Here is a 25,157-nt window from a genome sequence, read left to right on the forward strand (position 1 = left end):
CCTTCCTCAGCCTCTCAAGCTGCTGGGATTACAAGTGTGAATCACTGCACCTGGCCTGAAGCTTAATTTTGCTGGATATAAGATTCTTGGTTGGCATCCATTTTCTTTCAGAGCTTGGTATATGTTGTTCCAGGATATCCTAGCTTTGATGGTCTGCATTGAGAAATCTGCTAAGATCCAAGTTGGTTTCCCCCTATATGTAATCTGAATCTTTTCTCTTGTAATTCTATCCTTATTTTGTATGCTAGGCATTTTCATTACAATGTGCCTTGATGTAGATCTGTTGTAATTTTGTACATTTGTTGTCCTGTAAGCCTTTGTATTTTATTTCCAATTCATTCTTCATGTTTGTGAAATTTTCTGATATTATTTCATTGAAGAGATTGTGCATTCTTTTGGTTTGTATATCTGTGCCTTCCTCTATCCTGATAACTTTTAGATATGGTCTTTTCACGTTGTCCCATAATTTTTGGTTTCTCACTATCTTCACTGTGTGGTCAACTTTATTTTCAAGATTTTATATTTTGTCTTCATTGCCTGAGATTCTGTCTTCCAAGTGATCTAGTCTGTTTTTGATTCTTTCTATTGAATTTTTAATTTGGCTTATTTTTTTCTTCATTTTAAGGATTTCTGTTTGGTTTTCTTCAAGAGTCTCTCTTTCTTGAAGTAATCTTTTGCTTCCTGTATTTCCTCTCATATTTCTGTTGGAGTGGTCAGTTGTTGCCTGTATTTGCTTTCTTAATTCATTCTTTGCTTTGCAGATCATTTTAGTTATGTACATTCTGAACTCCTTTGACATTTCATCTACTGTGCTGTCAATGGAATTTATTATTGTATCAGCTTGGTTTGTTTTAGGCACTTTCTTCCCTTGTTTCTTCATGTTGTCCATATGTCTTCCTATCTAGCAGTGTAGATTTGAGGTATTACAGTTTCTGGGTTCAATTCACAGAACTGCAAAAAATAAAAAATAAAGTACCAATTAGGTATTATTTTCTTAGTCAAGTAAGTGGGATGGGAAGTATTTCCTAAAGGAGATATTGGTTTGTCTATGGATGATAGAACATTTAATGAGATTGTTTTTTCCTTCTATTCCTTCACATATTTTGTTTGCAGTTTCTAAATTCAAATTATAAATTTATCTTACAGTATACTTCTTATAATGATGACATTCTTATTAAAATCAACATAAAGCCATCATTGTTTTTATCCTAAGAAAACTTTTAGATATTTAAAATGCAACTATTTTAGCTGGGCACAGTAGTATACCCCTGTAATCCCAGCTACTTGGGAGGCTAAGGCAGGAGCATCACACACAAGTTTGGGGCCAGTCTCAGCCCTAGGCCTACAACTTAGCAAGATTTGTCTCCCAATAAAAAGGAAAAAGGTCTTGGAATATAGATCAGTGGTAAAGCACCCCCAGTACCAAAAAAGTTATATATGCAAGAAATATAAAATTATTTCTTATAAATGAAATCTGACTTTGAATTATCTAACTTTATGAAATGGAGACTCCTTCCAGGCACAGTGACACACATCCATAATCCTGGGACTCCAGAGGCTAAGGCAGGAGGATTGTAAGTTCAAGGATAGCTTTAGCAATTTAATGAGACCCTGTCCCAAAATAAAATGAAAAGGACTAGGGATGTAGCTCAGAGGTAGAATGCTCCTGGGTTTGATCCTCAGTACTGCACACACATATACAAAAAGTAGAAAAGAATGTGCCTGCCTTCCTTTCCTTACTTTATCCTCTTCACCTCAGAAGTAATGCAAGAATCTAAAAATCTTTGAAAAGAAAACAAATAGGAAGATGGGCCCACCTATCTCCAATTTATCATGGTCATAACTAATATCCTTGTGGAATAAATTTACATAATTCCTTAAAGTCAGATGACAATATGGCTTTTTGGTCAAGCGTGTGCATGAGAGTCTGTGCTGGTTTTGAATACCTTAAGTCAAACTTCCCAGGTGCTCCATGTAGCCATTTTCCTCTGAGATCTTGCCTCTTGAGGATCAAAGCAAAGGATAAAGTATTTAGGTCACACAATACCTTTATTTTATTTAGTTTATGTGGTGCTGAGGATCAAACCCAGTGCCTCACGTGTGCTAGGCTAATGCTGTCCCACTGAGCTACAATCCCACCTCTCAACAGTCATTATTGAGATCATATGCTATTATAAAAACTGAAGTAGGGAAGAAAGTTAAATATATCCTTTTTATCTCAAGGATCTTGCATAATAGTAAAAAATATATGTGTAAATCAAAACATATAAAATAATAAATGAAAAGGATGCTATTAAAATTATAGTATTGGAAGAAAAGGAGTAGTCAAAACAGGCTTCTTGAAGAAGGTAATTTTTTAATCTGAGCTTTTTAGGGCCAGGTAAGTGTTAACTAAGTGAAGAAGAAAAGAAGGGAGGTTCCAGATGAGAAAATAACATCTGTGAGGTTGTACTTAGCATAAAACTCATAGTAATGTAAGTAGTTGAATATGGCTAGAGCAGAGGGTATATGGGAAAAATGGGTTGAGGCAGACATCATGAGCCAAATGTTCTATGTTAAGGTATTTGGGGGTCTTTTGCCATATGCTGTAACAATTTGTCATCTGCCATCTGCTCTAATGTCTCCACTGAAGACATTAGAGAAATAAAAGATGGTAGAAATGTATTATAATTCACCCTTTTACTTTTTGTTAATTGTAAGTTTCTCTTATGTTATCTCATGAAGAAAATATGTATTATTAATCAAATGGAATATATTAATAGAGAAAGTCACAAAGAGTTAAAATAACTTTTTTAATTGAAATAAACAGCAAGATCTATTATAAAGTTAGGGAAAAGTAGGACTTTTTTCTCCTCTACTCTCAGTATTTTACTTCTGATATAACCATATGGAGGTTCAGGTTACTTCTGCCCCCAGAGTCAATGAATCAGGAGGCAGAGTAACAGAAATAAAGAGTTTTATTAGCAACAAGCTAATATTGTTGGAAAGTGGTTGGCTCTTGTCTAATGAAGAGTCTTTTTAGATGATTTTTCCAAGGGAAAGTATATGGGTCTTAGGTGGGTGCCTCAGTTTTGAAAAGTAGCTCTTCTGGCCAGGTTTAGTGGTACACACGCTTCTAATCCCAGTGACTGAAGGCTGAGGCAGGAGGATCAGAAGTTGGAGGCCAGCTTAGCAACTTGGACCCTGTCTCAAAATAAAAATTAAGAAAAATAGCCTCTTCTGAAGTGTGGGATAAATATTTTTTATATTGTTCAAATAGATTGGTCAGAGTTTCAGTCTAGTGTATCAAAAGAAAAAGGATCAAAATTATTGTTGTGGTTGAGCATCCTTCTAGGTGTCATCTTATTCCATAACTTGGGCTAGGAAATATTCAAAAAGGAAAGGTTTTGTGCATTCTTGGTATGCAGTTAATCTATAAAAGAGCAATCAGAAGCAAAGAGAAACTTTGCTTTTTTTTTTTTCTTTTTGAGAATTGGATTTCAGTAGAGGTCGGGGGGTAGGGGTGCTTATGTGTACTTTTACTGATTCCAGGATTGTGAGGGTTTTCACACACAAAGCGATTCTGCAATTCTTTGCAGACACTAACTGATTGTATCTATAATTCTGACATTAACCAGAGTTAGTACAGAGCCTACTGGTTTAAGTGCTTAAGATCCTACAGTTTCGCAGGACTGTCCCCCACTTCAGATGCTAATTGAAAATTGTAGTGAAACTGAAGTTTCCACTGTTAAGATCACAGTGAGCAGGGCTCATTAGTATTACAGCTCTAGCTCCACAGCAGGCAATGCTTATCAGAAAGTCTTATCAGAAACAAACTACCGGTGATTCTTTCTTGGGTTCTTATTTCACAAAGTTGAAGAATGAAATTCATGGACAATGGAGGATGAGCATGAAAAAGTAAGATTTTTTTTCAACCAAGCAGTTCCCACCGATTGAGAAGGGGTCCTGATAGAGGGTTGCCACTCAGATGTGCCCAGGGGCTTATATAGCTGTTGGGTAGAGGCATTGCTCAATATTTATGTTAATTGGGTATCAAAAAAATGTAAGCCTATTGGTCCTTTTATGATAACTAGGTATTTGGTCAGCCCACAACGCTGTTTGGTTATGCCCTTTTACCTGTTGAGTTTGGAAATTCTCTTAAGCTTTTACTGTCCCAACTTTCCTTTTTCAGCTTTGGTGGTTGTAATGTTTGGAATATTTCTACAGAACCCTTTCTATGCAGCATCTGCACTTTTAAGAAATAAAAAAAACCTCTGGGAGCTCACAAAGGAGAAGGAATTAATAAACATCTCTCTATAGTAACATTGAATGTAAATGGTCTCAAGTCTCTAATCAAAAGGCATAGGGATTTAAAAACAAGACCAAAATATACGTTGTTTGCAAAAGACTCTCAACCTTACAAGCAAAAATATTCAGCCTGGGGCTTGGGTTGTGACTCAGTGGTAGAGTGCTTGCTTGGCATGTGTGAGGTAATAGGTTCAATCCTCAGCACCACATAAAAATAAATAAATGAAATAAAGGTATTGTGTCCATCTACAACTAAAAAAATTTTTTTTAAAATATTCACAGTCTGAAAGTGAAAAGAAGGAAATTGATATACCATGTGAATGGAGCCCCCAATTCCACAGGAGTTAGCTACTCTCATATTTGACAAAGCAGACTTAATACCAAAATTAATTGGACAAAGGTCACTTCATTACTAGTAAAGGTAACAACCCAATAAGAAGGCTTATTTTTTTCAGAATTTAATCTTATTTTTTATTTATTTGTTTTTTATGTGGTGCTGAGGATTGAATTCAGTGCCTTACCCATGCTAGGCAAGCACTCCTACCACTGAGCTACAATCCCAGCCCAACAAGAAGTTTTAACAATAGTGAATACATATTCCTTAAACATGGGTGTAACATAAAATAGACACTACTTGAATTAAAGCTTCAGATAGATCCCAGTACAATAATACTGGGTAGTTTTAATACACCTGTCACCAATAGATAAGTCATCCAGATATAAACTCAGCAAAGACTCTTTAAACCTGAAAAATACTATAAATTAAATGGACTTAACAGATATCTATAGATTATTTATCCACAGAGTGGAATATACTTTCTTCTAAGCAGCTCATGGGAAGTTCTCCAAAACAGATCATGTTTTAGGCCACAAAGCAACCCTTAGCAAATATTTTTTTAAAAATTAAAATTCAATTCCAGTACATTGGAAAATCTAGAAGAAACATAACTTATAGACACAAACAAAATACAATCTATAAAATTGAACCAAGGGGACATAAAAAACCTAAAGAGCCAAAAACTAGCAATTATATAGAAGGGCAATAATAAAAAGCCTTTTGACAAAGAAAAGTTCACGACCAGATGGAATCTCATAGAATCAGAGCTTTACAGAAGATCTATATCCTATTGTTCCTCAGATTATTTCATGAAATACAAAGAGATTTTGTATTTATATTTACATTTCGAAATTCATTCTGTGGAGCCAATATCATACTTATACTTAAACCTGATAAGGACACATCAAGGAAAGAAAATTACAGACCAACATCCCTAAATACTTAGATACAAAAATCCTTAATAAGCCAGGTGTGGTAGTGCATACCTGTGAAATCACAGCAACTTGGGAGGCTGATTCAAGAGGAACACAAGTTTGAGGCCAGCCTCAGCACATTAGTGAGGCCCTAAGCAATTTAGACCCTGTCTCAAAAATAAAAAGAATTGGAAATGTGGTAAAGTACCCCTGGGTTCAATCCCCAGTACCAAAAAAATTAAAATTCTTAATAAAATATTGACAAATCATATTCAACAACATATTTAGAAGACTCTATGTTATAATCAAGTTGATTTTATCCCAGAGATGCAAGTGTAATATAAAATATGCAATATTCATTCCCATAAATAGAATTATGGAACAAGACAAGGATGTCTACTCCACCACTCCTATTTAATATAGTACTGGAAATTATAGCCAGAGCAATTAGGCAATATGAGGAAATAAAAGGGATAAAAATAGGAAAGGAAGAAGTCAAATTATCACTGTTTGCAGATGATATGCTCCTATGCTTAGAGGATACAAGAAGATCCACCAAAAGACTGCTATTGGTAATAAATTCAGCAAAGTAGCAGATTACAAAATTAACACAGAAACCAATAGCTTCCCTATATATCAACAAGGAATCTGCTGAGAAAGAAGTCGTGAAAACAATTTCATTTACAGTGGCCTAAATACCTAGGATTTAAATCTAACCAAGGTGGTAAAAACCTCTATAATGAAAACTGTAGAACCCTGAAGAAAGAAATTGAAGAAGACATAAGAAGATGGAAAGACATACACACCCCACCCCACCCCTTGTTCATGGATAGGCAAAATTAATTTTAAAATGGCCATACTACCAAAAGCAGTATACAATGCATCCCCATCAAAATACCAATGACACTTTTCACAGAATAAGAAAAAAACAGTATAAAATTCATTTGGAAGAACAAAAGACCCAGAATAGCCAAAGCAATTCTAAGCCAAAAAAGCAATGCTGGAGACATCACAACACCTGACTTGAAATTATACTATAGAGATAATATTAACAAAACTGCATGGTATGAGCATAGTGTAGACCAGTGGTACAGAATAAAAGAAAAACCCACACATCTACAGTCATCTGATCCTTCACAAAGGTGCCCAAAATATATATTGGAGAAAAGACAGTGGTGCTGGGAAAACTGGTTATCCGTGTGGAGAAGAATGAGACTAGACCCTTATCTTTCACTTTGCATAAAATTAACTCAAAATGGATCAAACACCTAGGAGTTAGGGAGAAACTGTGCAACTCCTAGAGGAAAAAAAGAAAAATAGTCAACCTCCAGCATATAAGCACAGGCAATGACTTTCTCATTAGAAATAATGACAAGAGTTAATAAATTGGATGGTATCAAATTAAAAAGTTTTTGAGCAGCAATGGAAAGAATGTGAAGTGAATTTACAGAATGGGAGAAAATCTTTGCTAGCTACTCTTCTGGCAATATCTAGAATATAGAAAATTCAAATAACTTAACACCAAAAAGCAAAACAGTAAATGGGCAATGAATTAAATAGACACTTCTGAAAAGAAATACAAATGACCAACTATATGTGAAAAAATGTTCAATATCATTAGAAATTAGGAAAATGCAAATCAAAACTACACTGAGATTCCATCTCACACCAGAATGGCAGTTATCAAGAATACAAACAATAAGCCAGGCTCATTGCCACATGCCTATAATCCCAGTGGCTTGGGAGGCTGAGGCAATTTAGGCCCTAAGCAATTCAGCAAGATCTTGTTTCTAGATAAAATATATAAAAGGGCTGAATGGCTGGGGATATGGCTCAGTGGTTGAGTGCCCCTGGGTTCAATTCCCAGTACCAAAAAAAAAAAAAAAGAAACCAAAAGAAAACAATGGTAATTGTTGGAGAGGTTGTGGAAGAACACTGTTGGTGGGATCATAAATTAGCAACACCAGTATGGAGCTGTCTCAGAAGATTAGGCATGGAGCCCACCATATGATCCAGCTATGTAGTGATACATGCATACCATGTTTATAGCAGCACAATTTTCCATGGCTTAGCTATTGAAAAATTAAATGTGGTATATACACACAATGGAGTTTTATTCAATCATAAAGAAAAATGAAATCATGTCATTTGCAGGAAAATGGATGGAACTAGAGAACATTATGTTGAGAAATAAGCCATACTCAGAAGGTTAAGGATCATATGTTTTCTCCCATATGTGGAACCTAGAGAGGAAAAAGGAAAGTTTGAGGGGTGATCGAATGAAAAACAAAGGAAGATCAGTAGACTAGAAGAAAGAGACTGAGGGAGAATCAGATTTTAGTTTTATTGATACTTTTTATTGTATGTCTGTCAATCTCTACTTCCTTTCTCCTTTTTAGGTTTAATTTTCTGTTTTTCAAATCTCTTTAAATGCCTAGAACATTAATGTTTATATATATATGTTTGTATATACACATATACCCACATATATAGTCTTTTTTTTAAAGAGAGAGGGAGAGAGAGAGAGAGAGAGAGAGAATTTTTAATATTTTTAGTTTTCGGTGGACACAACATCTTTGTATGTGGTGCTGAGGATCGAACCCGGGCCGCACGCATGCCAGGCGAGCGCGCTACTGCTTGAGCCACATCCCCAGCCCCATATATAGTCTTTTCATTATCACAATTTGTTTACATTTTTTTATACTGTGATTATATTTCTTACCATTGGATCAGTTAAAAGCAAATTATATAATTTTCAAACAACAATGATTTTCTAGTTATCTCTTAAATATTGAATTTGAGGTTTTTGTTTGTTTTTAGCAATGCTGAGATTGAACTTGGAGCCTCATGCATATTAGGCAAATGCTCTATTCCTCAGCCCTAAATATTGATTTTTAACTTCATTGTTGTCTGAGAACATTTTCTATATGATATCAGTTTATGTAGTATTCCAAAAAGAATGTGTTACGTGAATCTAATCATGAGGAAGCATCAACAAATTTCAGATGAGCAGTATTCTAGTTTTAAATAAAATAAGTACAATTACTATGTGTCAATTAAAAAATAATAAAATGAGAGGGAAGAGGGGCTGGGGTTGTGGCTCAGCAGTAGAGTGCTTGCCTAGCACATTTGAGGCCCTGGGTTTGATCCTCAGCACCACATAAAAACAAAATAAAGGTATTGTATCCAACTACAACTAAAAAAAAAAAAAAAATGAGGGGGAAGGATAGTGTATTCTTTAAAAAGATTAATGCAATGAAAGAAAGGATGGTATGACAGTACCAAATTAAAGAATCCTAGAGAAATGACATCTAATAGTGATTTACTCTGCATAAAACAAATTACCTCAAAGCTTAACAGCTTGTAAAATAAACATTTACTATCTCACATAATTTCTGAGAGTCAAGAAGCTGGAGTATCTCAGGTATATGGTTCTAGCTTAGGATTTCTCACAAGTTTATAGCCAGGTTGTTGGCCAGGACTGTTGTTACTTCAAGGCCTAACTAGAGCTAGAGAATCTGCTTCCAAGATCACTCACAAGATTGTTGGGAGGCAGTCTTGTAAGCAGGTGACCACAAAAGCTAATGTAATACGTAATCTTGCAGTAGGTCAGGAAATGGAGGGGAAATAAGTAAAATACATATATAAGTATACATATATGTGTGAAGTGTGATGCATGGTTTAAGTATTATAGATATTAGAAATTAAGATTAGAATGAAAGAATCTGTAATTGCCTGGCTTATGACTACCAGGCGACCCACAGTACTCAGTGAACTGCCACTGATTGAAGTGGGGTAACCTATGAATTTATTATTATTCAGTAAATTCTAACACCATGGAAAGACACAAATGTGTTTGATCTATGTTAATACTCACAACAAGTATGCAGAACTTCCGAGTTCTTATTTTCTTGTCCTTCCTTTATGTCTGCCTTCTATTTTTATTTCTTTTACCTCAAAATGAATTATTAAGTGTAAAACACAAAAACAGGGCCTGGAACATTGAAAAAGTTGAATAAATGTTTGTCAGTTTTAAAAATATATATTTTGTACTGGAAGAAAAGAACAAGTTTAGTTTAAGAATAAAGCAAACATTCTTGGAATAGCTAAGAAATTGTGTTTCCTGGCCATTTTTTGGTTTTCCGTGGCAACCACAATAGTGAGATTATCTGTTTAACTAGTACATCCTCCCCATAACTCTTGTCATGAGAAGAGACCATGTCTCATTAATTAATTCAGTTGATCATTGAGTTCAATGAGTTAGCAATTATTTCAGTAGTATTTACCAGGCACTAGGGATAAACAGTGAATAAAAATGATAAGGGGCTGGGGATTTAGTGCAGTGGTAGAGTGGTTGCCTATCATGCACAAGGCCCTGGGTTCAATCCTTGGCCTTGTGATAGAGGAGATTTATTCCCACTTTAAAATCTATAATTTCATTTATTATTATTGTCAGGCATGGTGGTACATATCTGTATTCCCAGCAACCCAAGGGGATTACAAATTTGAGGCCAGCCTTAGCAAGACCCTGTCTCAAAAAATCAAAAGGGCTGTAAATCACCCCAGGGCCAATCCCCCATACCAAGAAATAAAATAATATGGTTTATTGCCTGACTTTTTTCTTATAGAATGCAAACTTAATAGAAGCAGACACTTTTTTTTGATGCTAGGTATTACACCCAGAGATGCTTTACTACTAAGGTACATCCCCTGTTCTTTTTATTTTGAGATAAGTTCTCAATAAATTGCTGAAACTAGCCTTGAATTTTTATCTTCTTGCTTCAGCCTCCTGAACCATTGGAATTATGGACCTGCACCACCATACCTCCAAAACTACACATTCTGATAAAAGCTATGATGAAGTGGCCAGGAGTAGAGTAAGGTTGACAGAATAGCAGAATACAAAGCAGATCCTCAATGACATTTCCTGGTCTAATGAAACTTAAGTATAAAAAATAAGAAAGAATGAATTAATAGTAAAATTCCACAAAATTAACACCATAAGGAACTCTCTAAGGGAAAATAATATCATTATTTATTATTTATTATAAGCCAGGCATAGTACTAAATATCATAGCTCTGTATACTAAGAATTGTATATTAATTATGCTGTTAATTCTCCCTGTTGAGTTTACAGTAGACTCATTTTACAGACCAATAAAAAATTCAGAGTTTAAGTGACTTGTTCAAGGTCACAGAGTAGTTAAGTATTGGAACGCAGATTTTTATTCAAGGTCAAAGCCACTGATTTTTAACTATAATGTAGGAGCTGATAAAATTTTTTTTCTAAATAAGCAGCTAATTTGGGGGTACAATGGTGTACCTGCAAGAAAGACCTCTTGGATTTTTGGCAGAATTAAGTCTATTGAAGGACAAGCCTATAAATAAGATTTGAAGTATAAAAAATATCAGCTAATAGAATAAAAATTATTGCCTTTGCTAGAAGTAATTTCTCCCTCCTCTGATCTCCTATAGTTTATGACTATATTACTGTACCACTTACTCTGTGTAATTGAGCAAGATACTTAACCTCTTTCAACTCAAAATTACTTCATCTGGCAAATGATGATAGTACCTGCCAAACCTGATGAAATGAAGTATTACCTCATAAAGACTCATAAACTGGAATGTTTTAATTTTCTTAATGAACTATAAACTACTTGATGATCACTGGGTTATATATTTTTCTGTGCCACACAGCATAAAAAGGTATCATTTTATGGCATATATTTACAAGCACACAGTAGATAATAGTTGAAGAAACAAATGACTCCCAGACATTTCCTATTATAATAATCTGCAGTAGGAACAGAAACTGGCACAGCTTTGCTAGTAATTTTGGTTATCTTGATACCTTTGAGTTCATATGAGCTGTTCCTTGGGTTTTAATTGTAATAAAACACTTTTTGCTTCTGAGAACCATTTTAGTTCATTTTTAGCAACCTTGCCTGATACATAAACAGTTTGGCAGAAAATGAGAATGTGATGTATTGGAAGCAGTTGGCTTGCTGATGCAAGAACACTCTGACTTTGTGATGCTTAGCTGTAGGTATAACTGAGATAACCATGCCAGATGCTATACAGTATTCTTTAGAAATAGGTGGATGTGGCTGGTGCATTTAGTGTGTACTGCTTATAAGAAATAGATGGATGTTAATGACTCTCAGATCTAAAACTAGCTCTTAGGTTTTGATCTTTCAATTAAAATCTAAAATTAAAGAATATAATATGACTTGGCACCATTATTGTTTGGATAACATATGTTCCTATCAAATCTGAGAAATTCAATTTTAAAAAGAGAAGAAAAAGAAGAAATTAGACTTAGAAGAAATCAGAGCCCTTCGTATTTCAAAATGACACTACTTTAAGTTGTTTACTTGAGGATGTTCTCTCCATAATATACCCATTAAAAATGAAGCTTTACTTTCCTACTTTGATTCTGATCATGTTATTTCCCTCTCTTTTTCCCCATTTTTGCTTAAGACTTGATATTTTTTGGAGCAGTTTTAGGTTCCAGCAAAACTGAGAGAAAGCCATGGGATATCTCATACCCCCCCACACATTCATAGCCTCCCTTCATTATCAACACATACTATTAGAGTAGTACATTTGCTACTGTAGATGAACCTGTGCTGGCACATCATTGTTACCCAAAGTCTATTGTTTATATCGGGGTTCACTCTTGGTGTTGTATAGTCAATGGGTTAGATTTGGGCAAATGCATCACTTATGACTGCCATTATTGTATATAGAGTATTTTCACTGCCACCCCGGCCCCGCAAACTCTACCACTTCCTTTCATTTCTCCCTGTCTCTTAATTTCTGGCAAACACTGTTTTGTTTTGTTTTATGATTCTAGGGATAATACCCAGGCCTTGTGCATGCTAAGAAAGAATTCTACCACTGAGCTACATCCCCAGTTCTTTTTATTTTGAGATTTGTCTTGCTAAGTTGCCCAGACTGGCCTCAAATTTCCTGAGCAGCTGCAATTATAAGCATGTGCCATCATGCCTGGCAACCACTTTTTTTTTTTAATAATTTTTTTTTTAATATTTATTTTTTAGTTCTTGTCGGACACAACATCTTCGTTTGTATGTGGTGCTGAGGATCGAACCCGGGCTGCACGCATGCCAGGCGAGCACGCTACCACTTGAGCCACATCCCCAGCCCCTTGTTTGTTGTTTTTTGCTATCTCTATTGTTTTCCCTTTTTCCAGAATATCACATAGTTGGAATTATACAGTATGTAGACTTTTCACATTGCTTCTTTTACTTCATAATATCAAACAAATGAGCTTGATTGCTTATTTCTTTTTTAGCACTGAATAATATTCCATCATCTAGATGTACTACAGTTTATTTCTCCATTTACCTATTATGTTAGCTTTCTATTACTGTGATATACTTGAGATAATCTACTTAAAAGGAGGAAAGGTTTTATTTTGGCTTATAGCTTCAGAGATTTGAGATCATGGCAACTTGGCCCTCTTGCTTTGGGCCTGTGCTGGCACAGTACAACATGGAAAGAATGTAAGATAGAGAGGTCTGTTTAGCCTCATGGTGGCTGGGAAGCAGAGAGAGGGGGTAGGGAAAGACCAGTGTCCCTATATCCCTTTCAGGGACATTCTCCCAGTGACCTAACTTCTTTCCATTAGGCCCCAACTCCTTAAGATTCTACTCTCTCCCAGTAACATGACATTCTAGGGACCAAGCCATCAACACTTTGGGAGACATTATAAATCCAAATTATAGCACCTAATAAATGATACTTCGGTTGCCTCCAGGTTTTGGCAATCATGAATAGGCTGATATAATATTCATGTGCAGATTTTGCGTGGACTTGGATTTTCATATCATTGTTGGATCCTGTGGTGATAGCACACAGAGACTCCTTGATTTATGATGGAGTTAAAACCTATTATAAGTTGAAAATGTTAAGTGGAAAATACATTTAATATGCCTAACCTACTGAACATTACAGTTTAACAGCATACTATACTATTAAGATTTTTGACACATTTTGTTGTCGCTGTTTGCTCTGCTAGCAATCAAACCCAGGGCCTTGATCATGTTAAGCAAATGCTTTACCACTGAGTTATATCCCCAAGCCTGTCCAATTTTCTTTTCTTTGTTCCTGATCGTGTTTTTTTTTTTTTTTTTTTTTGGTACCAGAGATTGAACTTGGGGGCACTCAACCACTGAGCTACATGACCAGTCCTCTATTTTTTTTTTTTTTAAATTTGTTTAGTTATAGTTGGACACAATACCTTTATTTTATTTTTTTGTGGTGCTGAGGATCAACCCAGTGCCTAGCACATGCTAGGTGAGCGCTCTACCGCTGAGCCACAATCCCAGCCCCTATTTTTTTTAATTTTTAATTTTTTTAGTTATCAATGGACTTTTTATTTATTTATTTATTTATTTATATGTAGTGCTGAGATTCAAACCCAGTGCCTCACACATGCTTGACAAGCACTCTGCCATTGAGCCACACCCCAGCACCCCCAGCCCTATTTTTGTATTTTATTTAGAGACAGGGTTTCACTGAGTTGCTTAGCGTCTTATCCTTGCTGAGGCTGGCTTTGAACTCATGATTCTCTTGCTTCAGCCTTCTGAGTCATTGGGATTACAGGTATGCACTACTGCACCTGACTTATTTCTGATCTTAGTTTGAAAACTTACGATTTTTCATCCTTAAATTATTATAGGTTTTTGGTAGAGACTCCTTATCAAATTGAGAAAGTTTCCCTCTATTTCTAGTTTACTGAGAATTTTTTCATGAGTGAAGATTGGATCTTGTCAAGTGCTTTTTTCTGTATCACTATGATTAATGTGATTTTTCTTTAGCTGTTGATATAAGTGACAGCCTAGGTAAATCAATTTTTTCCCCTCTGCCAGTGCTGGGGATTGAACCCAGGGCCTCTGGCATGCTAGGCAAGAGCTCTACCACTGAGCTACTTCCTCAGTCCCTACAAGTTGATATTTGAATGTTGAATGAGTTTGCATACTTGGGGTAAATCCCACTTGGTCATGATATGTAATTCTCTTTATACATTGTTGGATTCAATTTGCTAATTTTTTTTTTTTTTTTTTGAGAGAGTACCAGGAATTAAATCCAGGGGCACTTAACCACTGAGCCACATCCCAGCACTTTTTTTTTTTTATTTTATTGAGACATTCTGCATCTGGGTTTATGAGACATATGGGTCTGTAGTTGTCTTGTCTGGTTTTGGCATTAGGGGACTGTTTCTTTATAGAATGAGTTAGGAAGTGTTCCTTCCGCTTTACATTCTGTAGAGAATTAGTATAATTTCTTCTTTAAATGTTAGGTTTACTGGGGCATTACATCAATCTCAGCCTGGTGCTTTTTGTTTTGGAAGGTTATGTATTATCAGTTCAACTTCTTTAGTAGATATATGCTTATTCAGATAGTTTATTTTTTCCTCTGTGAACTTTGGGTGATTGTACTTTTCAAAGGATTGGTCCATTTCATCTAATTTGTGGGCAGAGTTGTTCATACTATTCCTTTTATTAGGCTTATAAGGTCTGGAATATCTACTAATGTCTCCTCTTTTATTCCATGTTAGTAATTTGTATTTTCTTTATAATATTTTTGTTCTGAAGATTGAACCCAGGAGCACTAAGCCACACCCCCAGCACTTTCTTTCTTTCTTTTTTTTGAGACAGGGTCTTGCTAAGATGCTCAAGGCCTCACTAATTTGCTGAGGCTGGCTTTGAACTTGTGATCCTCCTGCCTCAGCCTCTTGAGCAGCTGGGATTACAGGTGTGTGCCACCGCGCCTGGCTTTTCTTTCCTTTTCTTCACTAGGTTAGAGGCTCTTTGATATTGTTGATCTTTTCAAAGAAATGTTTTAGTTTTATTGGCTTTTCTCTATTGATTTCTTGTTTTCAATTTTATTACTAATTTTCATTATTTCTTGGGGATTCGTTTTTTTTTTTTTTTTTTTTTTTTTTTTGTCTTTTTTGGAACTGGGGATCAAACCTAGGGCTTTGTGCATGCGAGACATACATTTGCCACTGAGGTACATCTCAAACCTCCTTGGTTTACTTTGATTATAATTTTCTAGCTTCCTAATGTGGAAGCTTAGATTATTGATTTTAGGTATTTCTTCTTTTCTAATGTATACATTTAATATTAACCTTTTAAGCATTGCTTTTTTAAAATAAAATTTTGATAAGTTGTGTTTCATTTTCTTCAAATGTTTTTAAATTTTATTTAAGTTTTTTTTTCTTAAGAGAGAGAGAGAGAGAATTTTTAATATTTATTTTTTAGTTTTTTTTTTGGCGGACACAACATCTTTGTTTGTATGTGGTGCTGAGGATCGAACCCGGGCCGCACACGTGCCAGGCGAGCGTGCTACCGCTTGAGCCACATCCCCAGCCCCAAGTTTTCTTTGATCCATTTGTTATTTAGAACTCTGTTGTTTTATCTCTGCATATTTCTTCTTGAATTATTTATTTTTGTGGTACTAGGGATCGAACCCACAAGTACTTTACCACTGAGCTACATAGCTAGTCCTTTTTATTTTGAAACAGGGTCCTGCTAAATTGCTGAGGGTCTTGCCAAATTGCTGAGACTGTCCTTGAACTCAGCTTCCTGAGTTGCTGGGATTACAGGCATGCACCACCACACCTGGCAACAAATACTTATTGAATATGTGGAGAAGTTACGACTTTTACTTTGAAGGTTTAGTTATTGAGTTTGTTGAAACAAACTGACAATAGATACACAGGAGTGTTGAGAGCCACAGCTGAAAGGGGCCCCAGCAAACTTCCAGCTGCCAGCAAACTTCCAGCTGCCAGCTGATGATTGGCTCACATCGGCCCCAGCAAACTTCTAGCTGCCAACTGATTGGCTCCTCTGCGGTGATGCTCATTGGGCTGTTTCCCCAACCTTTCAGACCATGGAGCTGCTCATTGGGGGACTTTTTTTGGGTCCGCCCTCACGACCCAGCCAATCAGCCTCAAGAGCAGGAGGAGTGGGGAAGGTTGGGAGGCTTGTGGGAAGGAGAAAAAAAAGGCATATGAATTTATTAACATGCTCATGTGCATGGAGCCATATAAAGTATGAAACGCATAGAAGTGCCAGATGATTGAGGTTTTAAATACCCTTATAAAAGAGAGAAGTGAGGTGAATGCATAACTTCAGAGGAGTAATAAATGATTTTGGAGGGAAATTAGTGGCCTGAATAACAGACAGTGATCTGGAGACAAAGTTCCTCTGGGTTCTGGTTGTAGTGTTTGATTTTCATTCTCTTACTTTGTGATGTGAGTTCCATCTTTCTTGGTAAATCAAATTTCAATCAGAGTATTGAAGGAAATTATATTCCTCTTGGCAGATGAGGTCTTTAAGTAGATAAGAGAAACTTATGAGAAAGTCCTTTTCTGCATTTTCTGCTTCCCAGGTGCTCTCTGTTTGAAGTTCAAAGTGACTATTTTGGGTATAGTTTTCTGATCCCTACTAAGTTCCTTTTGTATACTAGGTGCCATTTTAGGTGTTGGAGATAAAGCAGTGAGCAAAACTGACTGAATCCCTGTGGAGGGTATTACTGAACCAGGAATGTTTTGCATGGCCTCATAGTATACAAATTCAACTGAAGTAACAAGTTTGCAAAAAAGAAAGAATTTATTTATAAGGGAGTCAAACAGGAGGAGGAGGAGGAGCTCCAGACTCAAATCTGCCTCCTCAAGGATAGGGCTTAGCGGGGGTATGTATGGGTTTAAGATGTGGGGAAAGGTGAAGTCATAGATAGTCCAAGGGGGTGACTTGTAGACAGAGGTGTTATCTGTAGTGAAGCTAGCAGGGATTATTACTTAATTGCCATCCCCAGCCCTTTTTATTTTTTCTTTTGTGTCAGGGCCTTGACATATTGCCCAGGCTAGCTTCAACTTGCAATTTTCCTGCCTCCGCCTCCCAAGTAATTGGGATTACAGGTGTACCACCATTGTTTGCAGAAAATTCTTCACAGTGTTACATTTGAGCAGAGACTTGAAGGAAGTAAGTGTACCAATCAAATAACTATCTGAAGAAAATTCGTTTGAGGCATAGAAAATGAGGCAAAGTGTAAAGGGCCTGAGGTAAGAGCACAATAGGATGCATGGGGACTAGAGACCAGTGTTGCTAATTATAGGAGATGGTCATGTCAGTGCACAGTCCTAGACCCTAAGGCCTGACTCTAGAGATTTCAACAAACCAGGTCTGGCAACTCTCCCCAAAAACCAAATAGAAAAGGTAATGGTAGAGCTGAGTGCAGTGGTACACACCTTGTAACCCAGTGGCTCAGGAGGCGAGACAGGAGGATTGCAAGTTTAAAGCCAGCCTGCAGCAATTTAGTCAGGTCCTAAGCAATTTAGCAAGACTCTGTCTCAAAAATTAAAAAGGGTTGGGGAGATGTGGCTCTGGGTTCAATCCCTGATATCCCACCTCCAAAAAAAAAAAAACAAAAAAAAAAAACCCAAAAGTAATGGTGAAGTTGGGCTCAGTGGTGCATACCTGTAATCCCAGCCAGCCACTTGATAGGCTAAGGCAGGGGTTCTCAAGTGTCTGCTAGCTTTTGCAACTTAACAAGGCCCTATCTCAAAAAGGGGGGGAGGGCGCTAGGGTATAGCTCAATGGTAGAATACCCCTAAAGAAAGAAAGAAAAGTAATAGTGGAAAGCAGAAAAGGAACTTTAATCAAAATGACCCTTTTTTCTTATCCTTGTCCTAGGGTGTTAACATGAACTTTATGGTTAGATAAGGGCAAGAGAGATGCATAAAGAGCAGCCAAACTGTGTTCCGGTTGATTATTATCTCAGTTCTGGTTCTGGGAGGAGGCTCTGAAGAAGTCCTTTTTATTTGATGGGACAATTTCCATTTGTTGCTCAGGATGTTTTTCTATCAGACTTAAGATCCCAGAAGAGGGCAACTTGATTCTTATGAGATGATTGTGCCTGCTTAGGGGAGCAATCTCATTGTGGGGTGATTGCCTGCAGGTTTCTGCTCTGGAGAATTTCAGGCCCCACTCCAGATAAAAATCTTGCTTCAGTCTTAAAGGGGGAACAGAGGTAAGATAAATTTAGGGTTAATAAGCCTTGTAATACCAGTTTTTAGATGAATACTCCTTAAATGATTAATGTGCCTATGTGTAATGCTGAGCAGGTCAGGAAGTTTAAGGAAACAGGAGACAAATACAAAATGAAGGCAGAGATGCCAAGCTTTATCCTACTTTTAGTTACAAATTGGGCATCTACATGCCCAAGAAAGAGCTGCCTTTCAAAAAGGTAGCCTCTCTTAGTCCCTGTTATAGTCAATGTAATATTGTGAATTTTAATAAGACATAATACTTTTGGTCTTCTCCCCATTTTCTGGCATATACCTCCTAAAACTCTTGATATTTCCAAAGTGATAAGTGTAGTTCTATATGCTAATGAGTTGACTGATGGCTGGGGGCTCCTGGATAGCTTTAGAATGGATGTGTTAGTGATTAGAGGGTTGGAACATTCAATTCCTTCCCCATTTCTCTCCCTACCTCCAGGAAGAGGAAAGGAGTGAAGGTTGAGTTGATTGCCATTGGCCAGTCATTAACGATAAAAGCCCAGAAATGGGCTGAGTTTCGGGAGTTTTGGAATTAGTGAACAAGAATACCTCCTTTTTAAGAGGTCAGCACAGCGTAACTTCACAGTGACAGAAGCTCCTATGATGGGGATCATTTTAAGTCTCACTCCATATATTTCTTTATCTGGCTGTTCACTTAATCCTTTGGAATAAGTAATTTATTTCAGTGGGTCTCACTGGAAAACACAGCAGTGAAATGATTTAAGCAATGCCTCTGAATTACTGACAGTAGCTCCAAGATTATATAAGAGATTAACAAGGGGGCAAGAAGTGTGCATAGTCAAGCATTCTGTGAAACTGGTCTGATTCATCATCATCTCAGGTCTGGTTGTGGTCCTGCTGGCACCAGGGAAATTATTACTGCTTGGGGCCACTTTCAGTTCCCATCAGGATATGGTTGCTGGCAGGACTCACTATTCCTAGAATTTGAGATTAGCTGGGAGAAGAAATAACAGTAGTTAGGAGTTAGGTCAATTACTGGGTTTTCCTTCAGAGAGAGCAAGGGACAATTTTAAAGGAGTGGGATCCCTCAGTTCATAACAGGTTGGTTAGAATTACAAGTTATAACCTAGGACTTTTATTGGCATCTGAGGCAGATGTAATTGGCATCAAGCCCTTAACCTGTGGGATCCAGTGCTCCCAGGTAGTATCAGACTGATTAAATTATAGGATGCCTAGTTGGTGTCTGCTGTAGAATTGTTTAATGTGTGGAAAAAAGCTCTACATATCTGATGTCAGAAGTATTGAGTATGAGAATAGAAAAAGTTTATTTTTCCCTATGTCCTATAAGGTAATAAATGAGTTTATAATCATCTACTCTTAAGCTATATCCCCAGTGCTCCCAAAATTAACTTTTTCGTTTTAGATAATTTTAGATTTATAGTAAAGCTGCTAATATTTTCATCTACTTCTCACTATTTCTCCTAATGTTAAAATTTTATCATAGTACATGTGATAAAACTAAGAAACCAGCATCGATTAATTATTATTACTAAATTCCAGACTTACTTTGAGTTTCATCAATTTTTGCAGAAATGTATTTTCTGTTCCAGGATCCAATCCAGGATATCACATTGCATTTAATCAACATGTTTCCTTGTTCTTGTGTGGTCTATGACAGGTTTCTTAAATAAGGTTTCCTGGGGCTGGGGATGTGGCTCAGTGGTAGAGCACTCCCCTAGCATGCATGAGGCATTGGGTTTGATTCACAGCACCACATAAAAAATGAAATAAAGATATTGTGTCCACCTAAAAAAATAAATACTTGGGAAATAAGGAAACCTTATTTTTTAAAATGAGCTTGATAGTCTTGAGAAATCCTGGCTGGATGGTTTATAGAATGAGTTTATCCAATAATATTTTCCATAAGACTAGACTGATGTTAAGGGCTTTTTGGAAGAATACCAAAGAAGTAAACTACCCTTCACCTGGAGGTAGGGTTAACCCTCATTTCCAGCTTTGAGTTTGGACTGACTCACTTCTAAAGAAAAGAATTGAGACACCTGAAAAACTCTACCCTAACTAAATGATCAAGGTTAATATCACCAGTGATGTCATATTGATATGATATGATGAGTTGAAAATATTCTATAAATTGGGACAAATAGAGAAGCAATCCAGCTGATTTTCCTCAGTTTAATCGAACTGCATAGAATGTATTTTTTCCTTTTTCCATTATTTGCCTATTCCTTCTGCAGACAGGTGGCTGAATCAGGATCCAGGCAGGTTCCCTTGTCTTAGCTGCTGGTTACATGATTACACAAAAGCATCTGATCTAAAGGTCATATATTGAGTGGGGAAAGCCCAATCCAGAATTTTGATACCAGGGATTGAACCTAAGGGCACTTAACCAGAGCCGCATCCCCAGCCCACTTTTTTATTTTGAGACAGGGTCTCACTAGGTTGCTGACAGCCTCACCTAGTTGCTGAAGCTGACTTCTAACCTTCAATCCTCCTGCCTCAGCCTCCCGAGCTGCTGGGATTACAAGCATGCGACACTGCGCTGGGCTCAATCCAGAATCTTCTTAGCTTCCCTATGTAGCATTTCTTTCTCTTGAGTATGGGGCAGAAACCCTCTGGAATAAGGGTCTTCAAGACCCTTAAAAAAGAGTGACATTTCTAGGTTTTATGGTTTGCTCTGGGAAAGAGGAATTCTAGTTTCTATGACCCACTTTGGGGAAGAGGATTTCTGGCTTTTATGACTCTGTTGCAAGGAATAGGGGAGAAGAGAGGAGAGAGACAGGAGGGCAGGAAAAAGTCAGATATTGCTTCTGAATCCTTCCAGTTCAAAGAACTCAGCATGCCAAAGCACCATACTTTTGATGCTGTATTTTTTGTTTGTTTGTTTTTTTTTATATTGAGTCCCAACAAAAACTTTATTTACCCACTCCTATTTTCCATAGACTGAACTCATTAAAAACTACACATAACCTATGTTAATTTACTTTTATTTTTATTGGTACCAGGGATTGAACCCAGAGGTGCTTAATGACTGAGCTGCATCCCCAGCTGTTTTAAATTTTTGAGACAGGGTTTCATTAAATTGCTTAGGGCTTTGCTAAATTGTTCAGGCTGACTTTAAAATGTGATCCTCCTGAGTCACTGGGATTACAGGTGTGTACCACCACACCTTGCCAGAGTTAATTTAAATCTAGATTTTTGATATTCCTCCTTAAGTTCCACAATTACTCACAACTTAGTACCAAATTCTTGTCATTATGGGAGAGTGAGGGAAAGGAAAAGAAGTAAGTGGGGGCTGGCTTTGGCTATTTGTGCCTGTTTTTGTAATAACCCATAAGTATATCATATCAGTAGTTGTAATGATCAAAGACTTTATTATATCCCCATTTTTTGTTTGTTTGTTTTTGCAAATTTAAGGTTTTTTCCCCCACTTGTTTATCTCTTAAAATGCATTGTAGCTTACTCCTTTGCAATGTGGACTGGAATTAATATTGGATTAGTTGATTGAATATCTGTGTTCCAGGTTCTGCCCCATTACTTACTAGATGTAACCAGGGCTAATCCTTTCTTAATTTTCTCACTTATAAAATGGTATTAATCTAGGGCTGGGGATGTGGCTCAAGCAGTAGCGTGCTCTCCTGGCATGCGTGCGGCCCGGGTGCGATCCTCAGCACCACATACAAACAAAGATGTTGTGTCCACGATAACTAAAAAATAAATATTTAAAAAATTCTCTCTCTCTCTCTCTCTCTCTCTTTAAAAAAATGGTATTAATCTCATAACTTATCTTTAGCTGTGTCTGTTATTCAACATGTATTCCCAGAGGTTTTCCATTTATGTAGTTTCTATTTAATTAATAAACAAATTAATTAATTTGGTACTGGGGTTCCCTAGGGCCCCATGCATGCCAGGCAAGTGCCCTGCCACTGAGCAACCCCCTTATTCTTAAGAGATTGTTAAAAGATTTGGAAAAAAAAATACTATCAAGGAAAATATTCCCAGTGATTAAGCAGTTGTGAACTGGTCTTATCAGTATTATAAGATTTTAAAAAGATCATATAAATAAAGACAATGTCTAGCACACAATAAATTTTCAATAAGCAACATAATAGCCAATAAAGGCAGAGTTTTCTATTGCTCTCTTTTCCTAATCCTGTTTATTTCAATTTCTTTCTGGTCCTATTTAATCACTTAAGCCTTGATCATTCTTTTTTTTAATATTTATTTTTTAGTTGAAGGTGGACACAATACATTCATTTTATTTTTATGTGGTGTTTATGATGGAACCCAGTGCCTCACCCATGCTAGGCAAGCATGGTACCACTGAGCCACAAGCCCAGCCCCTTGATCATTCTTTTTTTTCTTTTTAAATATTTATTTAGTTGTAGATGAACACACAGTATCTTTATTTATTTTTAATGTGGTGCTGTGGATTGAACCCAGTGCCTCACACATGCAAGTCAAGCACTTTACCACTGAGCAATAGCCTCAGTCCCCCTTGATCATTCTTGATAAGCCTTTACTTACAGTTCTCTGTCACTAAAGAAATTATAATGGAAGCTAACTAATCAGATGTTAGGGATGCTATGGAGAGAATTCTAACCTGCACATTCCAAGTTGTCTAGATGAGTTCCATATTTACTTCATAGGATTTGATAAGGCTAACTGAAATAACATCTGTGAAGACCCTTCATAAATATCAATTACCATACAAATATATATATATATAATATTTTTACACACCACTACTTAACTAGTTAACAGAGATTCCTTCAGTAATTGTAAAAACTGTCTTTTTCATTGGAAATCAAAAACTACACCTCCTAATATGTTGACTTTTTTTTTCTGGTGAGGCCTAGAGTTTATTACTATTATAATTGTTGTGGTGTTTGCTATCTATTCATTTGTTTGCTTTCCCAGCTAAAGGAATATAGCACTTTTAAAAATAGCATATATTCTTCTATTTTTTCTATTTCTACTCTGTGACAGATGTGTTGCTGTGGTTAAGGTTATAATTCAGCATTTCCTTTAAGGAGATATCTTTCAAAACCCATTTTGAAATAGATAATAGGTCTCTGTAATCAGATTCAGGCAGCTTGATGCTACTATTCTTGATTTAACCTAACCAACACAGGATCAATTTTATGATGAATTCAGAGGAAAGCTATAGCTAGAAAGTAAAATGATTGTGAATCTTGCTATAGTGTCTTCTATCATCTATTTCTTCTTCTCATTATGACAATACACATTTTGTTCTGTTGTAATTTTTCCTGCATAAAAAATGTTTTAGGACCCATTATTTGTTATTTCTCATTTACTGATCCCATCAGTCTTTTCACAATCAAAATGTAATTTTATTCTCTGGTTCCCATGAAAGAGCATTTACAGAAAATTGCAAAAAAATTGTCCAATCCTAGTTTGAATTTCATTTTACCACAATGAATGAAAGTATTTTCCTAGATATTTTCCATAGAATTCCTGAAAATAATTTATTTCTCAGTATCAAAAGCCAGACTTGAGATTCTCATTTTGTCCCTGCTTGCTATTTTTTGTTACTTCCCCTATCTGCATTCCTATTTCTTTTCTTCTTCTTCTTGTTTATTTTTCTGAATCTAACAGTGGGGAATCCACTTGACTGTGCTCACAGCAGGTAATAAGTACCATGGTAGTTACTGGATTGGTTTCTTTGGATAGTTAAAATAACAAGATGGTAATTAAGTTTTTCTGAAGCTGCCAGCTGTTCTGGAGATTTGGTGTATATTTAAGGCTTATTTAAAAATAGTTCCTCCAAAAACTGAACTATTTAACCAGTAGAATTCCTGTATCACTTAGAGAATTCTTAGATTACTGGAACTTATCTCAAGTAGAAAAAAAATCCTGTTTTATATAAGCCTAGATATAATGCTATACTGTCTCAATTCTGATTCTTTCTTAAAAAAATGTTTATAGTTGTAGATGGACAGAAGCCTTTTTTTATTTGTTTATTTTTATATGGTGTTAAGGATCAAACCCAGTGCCCCATACATGTTAGGCAAGTGCTCTGTCACTGAGCAGAAGCCTCAGCCCCTCAATTCTGATTCTTTTATGTTTAACTTATGATCTCTATCTACCATAAACTCCCTAAAATAGCTTTTTCCCCCTTTTTTTCCCTAAAATTGCTTTTGACTGCAGTATGTACTTTTAAAATACAGGTTTCGAAAATACTGAATAATGAGAACCATTATTCAGATGCATTTAAAGATATAGATTTAGCCATTATCTTTGCTTCTTGAATCCCCAAATCTAAATCTAGAAAAGGGATTGTTTTTATGAACTACATTTATGAGCTCTAAAATTTTCTCTAACTAAACTAAGAGGTTGATATCTTTGGAACAGAGTTATAATCTATAATCCTAATTTTCAAAATGATTTGATTCAGAGTATCTGAACAGGTTAATTTAGGCTTAAATTTAAAAGGGGAGAAATGTCTTAAGGTTTATGGCTCTTAGAAAATAATGGGTAGGATTAGTCATTGTGTGAAAGAGAAGAAGGAGAATCATGAGTG

The 25,157-nt window shown here is 36.2% G+C and overlaps 2 protein-coding genes across 2 annotated transcripts in view; one reads left to right on the forward strand and one right to left on the reverse strand.

Annotated features, from left to right (window-relative positions):
• Positions 1-25,157, forward strand: part of Ppm1e (protein phosphatase, Mg2+/Mn2+ dependent 1E) — a 153,282-nt gene that overhangs the window by 82,627 nt on the left and 45,498 nt on the right. The window lies entirely within an intron of this gene.
• Trim37 (tripartite motif containing 37) overlaps positions 841-25,157 on the reverse strand; it is a 190,459-nt gene continuing 166,142 nt past the window's right edge. The window contains exon 25 of the mRNA XM_076869753.1: positions 841-951. Coding sequence (XP_076725868.1) covers positions 939-951 — 13 coding nt within the window. The 3' untranslated portion in view covers positions 841-938. The remainder of the gene's footprint in view (positions 952-25,157) is intronic.

Source organism: Callospermophilus lateralis, chromosome 11 (genome assembly GCF_048772815.1).
Source record: "Callospermophilus lateralis isolate mCalLat2 chromosome 11, mCalLat2.hap1, whole genome shotgun sequence".
Taxonomy (NCBI): Eukaryota; Metazoa; Chordata; class Mammalia; order Rodentia; family Sciuridae; genus Callospermophilus; species Callospermophilus lateralis.